This window comes from Prinia subflava, chromosome 14 (assembly GCF_021018805.1).
Source record: "Prinia subflava isolate CZ2003 ecotype Zambia chromosome 14, Cam_Psub_1.2, whole genome shotgun sequence".
Lineage (NCBI taxonomy): Eukaryota > Metazoa > Chordata > Aves > Passeriformes > Cisticolidae > Prinia > Prinia subflava.
In genome coordinates, this window is record NC_086260.1 from 20,382,228 (window position 1) to 20,389,027 (window position 6,800).

At 38.6% G+C, this 6,800-nt stretch overlaps 1 protein-coding gene across 10 annotated transcripts; it reads right to left on the reverse strand.

The window, feature by feature from the left end:
• Nucleotides 1-285: 285 nt before the first annotated feature.
• Nucleotides 286-6,750, reverse strand: HESX1 (HESX homeobox 1). Of its 10 annotated transcripts, XM_063411447.1 has the most exons (9): nt 6,618-6,748; nt 5,868-6,026; nt 5,336-5,454; nt 4,667-4,766; nt 3,665-3,715; nt 2,214-2,472; nt 1,901-2,106; nt 1,496-1,597; nt 286-534 (listed from the first exon to the last, which is right to left on the reverse strand). In XM_063411447.1, exons 6-9 carry the CDS (start codon nt 2,425-2,427, stop codon nt 436-438), a joined length of 621 nt encoding a protein of 206 aa, XP_063267517.1. In that variant the 5' UTR covers nt 2,428-2,472; nt 3,665-3,715; nt 4,667-4,766; nt 5,336-5,454; nt 5,868-6,026; nt 6,618-6,748; the 3' UTR covers nt 286-435. The 10 variants fall into 10 exon arrangements, with proteins under 10 accessions (XP_063267517.1, XP_063267513.1, XP_063267519.1 ...); XM_063411443.1 differs by lacking the exon at nt 5,336-5,454; XM_063411449.1 differs by lacking the exon at nt 5,336-5,454 and having other exon boundaries at nt 5,851-6,026.
• Between the last annotated feature and the right edge of the window lie 50 nt (nt 6,751-6,800).

Below are 6,800 nucleotides of genomic sequence, written 5' to 3' on the forward strand. Positions count from 1 at the left end.
TGTCATGTTCTTTATAAATAAGCTATTTAAACTCCAGTGTGACAAAGTGTTTCCAGTAGCAAAATCTATTTTCTATATGGTTTATTTCAGACTTGAAACAGACTACTTCTAAAACCATAAAGCTTTGTCAGGTCATCTGCAGTAATTCATAGTAGCTGAAATTCTTGTGCAGCCTAGGGTTTGCATTGTTTCAAACTGCAAAAATATCTCAAAATCTCTGAAAATACTTACTCAAATATATATGAAAAGTTCACCTTTTCCACAAAAAGTAGATTATAATAATAATTCAGGTATTTACAGTTTATTTGAATGAAAATTATAACAAACTTTCAAATCTGGGCATAAAATCATAATTACTATATCATTACTTAATATAGGTTATGAATAATTCTTCATTTTCTGTAGTAGTACTGTAACAGCAAGCCATCCTTCCTTCTACTCTAGCAGGCTGGATGTGAAACTATTTTTCACCATTAGAAACTGAGATTCTCTGTGTGATCTTTTCAGCTTTGCACGACGGTTCTGGAACCAGATCTAAAAAATGGAAAGAGAAGGGATGTTTTTTCAGAAATACAGCAGTGGAAACAGAATAATACTTGAAACTTAAAAGTATTCACACAGCGTGACAGTATTTTGTTTGATGACAGCAGTTTGCAAGTTCAATATAAATTTAAAATCTGCAGATGACAGCACATAGCTACCTGTTACCTGTAATTTTAACACCACAGACAAAGAAAATAATACCCCTGGCTTAACTGGAAAGTGAAATCAGCTTCACTTTAATTAATATAAAAACTGGTATTAAATTCAGTGACAGAACAGAATCAGATCCTGGAAGATCCTGAGCAACTGGAATTCACACGTGTCTTATAGTGCTATTTTTTCAGCTACTTAATTATTTGCAGCATCTAGTTTCCCATCAAGTCCAATATAACTTGCAACAAAAGCCTGATAAACAACAAAGCAAAGCCCAAATTCTTATGTTTACAGTATGATTCTTATCACATTTAACTACCTGGAAATCAATAATTAGCATCCCTGAATAGATTTTGCTTATGGCCAGATAAAGACATAGGTTCAAACACTGGTTTAACTTATCTATGCTCTGCTGGCAATCTCACAAAATATGCAGGCAGTCACACAAATTATGTTCATATTTATTATGTTTCAAATTTATTTTTCAAATATGGTGACAAGTAAAATATGAAAATTATTTTAAGGAAATTATCGACTTCTGCATATAATAACCAGAGATTAACAGAGCAGAGATATTGTGGAAATATTATTGTGATGAATACCTCATCAATGCAATGGAAGGAATTCAGAAGGAATTCAATGGTTTCCATTTCACAAATCATTGAAGGTATGTTTCATGTATATATACATTGATTTAGAGTATTAATATTCTCATTACTGCTGTCAAACTACTTACATATGTAACCAGAGAGTACATGCAGCTGGAATTACAGAAAAGTTCAAATAAACTTTTAATTACCTGGATCCTGTCTTCATCTAAATCTAATTTGCGAGCTAACTCTTCCCTTATATCAATGCCGGGGTAGGAGTTCATTTTAAAAACATTTTCCAAGACTTCAATCTGAGGAGATTAAAATACACTTGTTGAATAGTCAACACTATGTTCATAGCAGTAATTCATAAAATAAATAAAATAACAGCTTAGTTTGTTCAACAGGAGACCAGTATTTGCACAATTCTGATTTCATGCATAAACACAGATCTGCTGAAATTAGCAACATTTCTCTTAATTTACACTAGTTCCTGATTACATTTCTCTCTGCAGAGGTACATTACACTGAATTTATCAGCTGTTACAGGCTTCGTCAAACATTTTACTAAACTACATGGTTACTCATTTGTTAAATGCTATGGAAAGCCCTACCTGGTTTCTAGTGAATGCAGTTCTTGGCCTTCTACCCCTGTACCAGCTCAGTTCTCGTTGGAAAGATAGTCTTTCAGTGACTGAAAAATATTTTTCACATTTCAAAACTTTTTCCTCTTGCACTGGATCACATCTAGCATGAAATAATCGATTTTCATAGCAAAGAACAGGGATTTGCAGATGAGGATTACTGTCATCACCTAAAACTAGAAAAAAACAAGAAAAGGAGAGATTAAATTTACTGGTTTGCAGTAGATACATGCCAGTATTTTTAAAGGGTAAAAGCTTGAGGTTACAAAACAGACTGACTTACCCAGGCTGGTGCATGCATCCATCCAGGGTCTGTGAGGTTTCCCAGCTGGAATGACATCTTTTTTCTGCTCCAGTCCCAATATACTCTCAATTGAAAAGGAGCACGATGTGGTTTTACTCTCTCCAAAGCCGGGCACCTTGTGCAGATCCGGAGAGGCCGCTGTGGTGGCAGCACACAGCGAGGGACCAGCCATGCCTTCGCCCTCAGCCAGCATAGCAGGAGTACTGTACTTGCATTTCTCCACAAGTCCTCCTTATAGCTATGTTGACAAGGGGGTTGGATTTGAAACGTCATTAATTAAAATCTTTTATTAGAAAGTTTTAGCATGTCAATGAAAACTCTCCCACCAAGAGGCACGAGGAGTTAATTGTTTATTTGTTTGCAAGTAATTAGCAACTAATGGTGACACCAGGGGGGCCACCAAGGGGGACAAAAAGTGTTATCTTTCCTAAACAGAGCATCGACTTAACTTTCTTAAAAGAAGCTGTGCACAAATATAGTACTTCTCTTTTATTTGAAATCATTAATGTATAAAATCAGTTTTTTAAAAAAAACTTAATACTCTAATAGACTCCTCTTACCTAAACATAGAAGCATGATAGGAAACCAGTCAAGTAATAACTAATCTCATTTAAGTGAATTTCCTTCCAAGGAAATTTAAAAAATAATCTCTTAATGCTATTAGGGTAATCCCGATGAAAATGCCTCTGTTTTTTCATATGCATATGTAATGGTGAATGTGGTCAATAAAACAACAATAGCTTTTGGCATAAGGCACTGTGCAGTGGGTTGGCAGTGTTGTCAAAGCTCAGTGTAATTGCCTTCCAAGTGCCTGGATTAGTTAATAGGAACAGTTGCACCAACTATTTTAAATAATTCATACAATCTTTTTTTTATTCAAATAACTTTGTTGCAGCCTTTTTGAAACACACCAGATGTGAAATTTCCTGGTAATTCTTCACTACATAAACGCAAAACTTCAAGTAATAGAAGCAGTACACTCAAATTTCAGGTTTTAAAAGCATCCTTTTTCTTGCAGATGTCTCTACCTCCTTGTAGGTTTATAGCAAACAGAAGTATATTTAAATCCTACAGAGCCAACACTTAAAATCACAAAAAACATTATGAGTAATTGGAAGAAAGGAGATAAAGGCTTTGTAATGGGGCTCTAAGTCTGACAGAATTCTGATTTCATCCATTATAATGAAAATACCAACTATAACATTTTTATATTCAAACTCATCTGTTAGTCACACAGCAGTTCACATGACATGCTCAAAAACAGCTTTTGGTTCAGGACAGGAAACAGAGGAATTTCTGTAGACACTATAAAATCGAGATTTGCCGAAAAATAACAGGCAAAATGAAAACAGTATTTTTATTTCAGTTGTGCAGTAAGATTGCTGTCAAACCAACTATTAAAGGCGTGACAGTTCCAGAAGTGATCTTACCAGGGACACTTCTCACACATATCGATGGTTCTTGAAGCAGCGTGCATCCACCTGCAATGTTCTTTTGCAAGATGAGCTCCAGTCACCATTTATAGATTTTAAGCCTTCTCTGGAAGACTGTATTTAATTGTTTTGACTCATTAGTATTGACCAATACTACCTGCAACCCATTTGGAATTACCGATAGACTTCTAACTGAATACCTTGGTAGGGGCAATTAGAGCAACACAGCAAACATTAAGTTGGGAATCCTAAGTAATCAATAGGAAAACTCACTGCTCCTTGAATATGCAAATCCAATCCTCTTACAGCATCACATACTTGATGAAGCAGCAAACTAATCTCCCTTTCAGACTTTGCACCACTGTTTTTTGCCCAGGGACAGTGGAGTTCATCTCTTTAGTAAATGAAGCTCTTGTTCTTCAGAGATGGGAAGCTTCCAAGGGCTGTTTACACCAGCTGAGGAGACCACACCTAGAGCTCCTGGGGGCTTTGGTCTGAAGCCCTAGTTCTTATTCTTGCCTTTTGCTCTTCTCACCCACTGTTCTTTTCATCCACTGCTGGATGAGAAGAGCAGTGGGCAATATTTTCAACTTTTTAAAAAGGTATAAATGGTATATATTATGTTTCTTGATTATTTATCACACTCAAAAAATTTGCCTTTCACCTCACCTTTCCCACATCTTTACCCAGCAGTATTTCATCACCTCAGAAGTCATGCTGCATAAAGCTCCCTTTCAATATGTTTTTAATATGAATAGCAAGTACATTCAAAGCCAACTTTAAAATTACCAAGTTTTTTTAAAGCAAGAATATCTCAATATAGTAAAACCATTTTTCACAAAACAAAAGCAGTTAGCTATTTCTTGGCTGAAGGAAAAGCTATTTTGACCCAGGGAGATTGAGTGGATGCAGGTAAATTCAAGGTTAATCCAAGGCTGTCACTAGCAAAAGTATGACAAACAGTGTGCTAAAAGGTGGGAAACCGCAAATAAAGCCTACCTTATCCACACAGCTACTTTCACCCTCCAGCAGAGGCAGTGTTCTCTCCATAAGGGCACACATCAGGAATCCAGTAAAGATCTGTTTGCTGCTCTTCTCCCTGTTGACAAAGTGCCAAGTGTTACTTCCCCACATTTTTAACGCCTCTTAGTAGATATTTTGCAGAAAGAACAACAAAAGAAACAAAACCCAACAAACTCCCCCAAAACCCCCAAAGCAGAAAAACCCAACCTCACAAATCAAAAAGCCCAAACAACAACAACAAACCCCTCACACACTAACAAAAGGTCTACAATGCTGAAAAAAGTGTCACACTAAAACCACACTTAGAGGAAGCAGAGATTCTTCAGTATTATCACGTTTGTTGCAGTCAAATTTGTAGCTCAGGTAAAACTTTTGGATGCCACTTACAGCTGTAAATAAACAAAGCTAACTAAACCAAATCCACTTAAAGTTACTACCTTCCTGAATTCCACTGGGAAGATGATCTTACACTCCAAAACAGAGCAATTTCTTACAGGAGACTGTCGTAAAGCTTGGTCACAAGTTAACTGTCTCAAAACCAGAAAGCACATATATTTATAGGTAATGAACCAGTGTTAAATGTCCTATCACATGGCTGCAGATACAACACTTAGTCTTTAAAATAAGATAACCTGGAATTATTACCCTTCTTGAGAAGGGAAGGGAGAAGTGCTGTGACTTGCTTCAGTCAGGTGAGTCACCAGCTGGGCTGGTAAATTAATTGACTGAACAGAGCATTAACTTGGAAATTTCTTCACTACTCCCTACACGGAAAAACAAAACAACAGATAACAACAACAACAAACCCATCAAAAAAACCCCAACCAACCAAACAAAAAACAATAAACCCCCATGACCCACCAAAAAACCCAAACCAACAGACACACAAAAAAAACCCCTCAGAAATCTTTAATTGTTTGCAATTTAACACATCAGCCCTGTTCTTTATCTGCTTTTAAAGGTAAATCATAACCTGATACAATACAAAGAATGGTCTCCATAGCAAGACCGCACAGTCATTAATCATTTGCTCTGCTGAATGACTTAATGTACTTTCTAATCTGGTTTTAGACTAAGTTCACCTGGTCCAAAAAAGGCAAAACCAACCAGGGATCAGCTTTTTCCTTTTTTTCCAGTTTAAAACTATCATCAAATCTTACCAATTCTTGATCTCTACCTGACAGGATGTAGCCAGGTGGGGGTCAGACTCTTCTCACAGGTAACAAGTGACAGGACCAGAGGAAACAGCCTCACATTGTGCCAGGAAAGGTTTAGATTGGATATTGGAAAAAGTTTCTTCATGGGCAGGGTGGTCAAGCACCGACAATCACCATCCCTGGGAATGTTCAGAAGATGTGAGGATGTGGCATTTGAACACTTGGTTTAGAAGGCTCATGGTTTAGGTCAGGCTGCAGGATTAATGGTTGGACTCAGTGATCTCACAGGTCTTTTCCAACCGTAGGGATTCGACAATTCTAAGTAATTTCAGAGCTGAACCAGTTTGCAATCAATAATCTGCTTTGATTCCAGTGAGCTCTCATAGTATTTAAAGCCCTCAAAGCATTAAAAATTCACCACCAACCTATATCACCACACTTACTCAGTCTAAGAGAGAAGAGAGACTATTTTCTAATATCTAATCAGAATCTCTCCTGTCTTAGCTTGAGGTCTCTTGTCCTCTCACTGCAAGCACAGTAGAAGTGACTGGCCTCCACGTGGGACCCATCCACATGGCAGGGATAAGAGCAGACTTCCCAAAGGGGATGCTCCAGATAATATGGCAAGAGAGCCGAAGATGCTCCATGACGCCAGGGACCCAACAGGGTTCCCCCGCTGTGGGGGGGGCCCCCAAAGTAATTGTGAAGAGACGACAGCAACCTCCGGAGCACAGACAGACAGGGCTGGGAGGATACTTGACACCTATTACCCGCACTGCCGGGCAGTCACTTCAGCGGGGACATGACCCCGGCTGCCTCCGCTCCGGTCATAACAGAGAACCGCTCCCGGGATGCCGCCGCAGCCTCCGCCCTGAGGGGCCGCGCGTGACCCCGCCCCCAGCCCCCGCGCTTGCGCGCCAACGGGCGGGCCCGCCAGCCAATGGGCAGCCGGG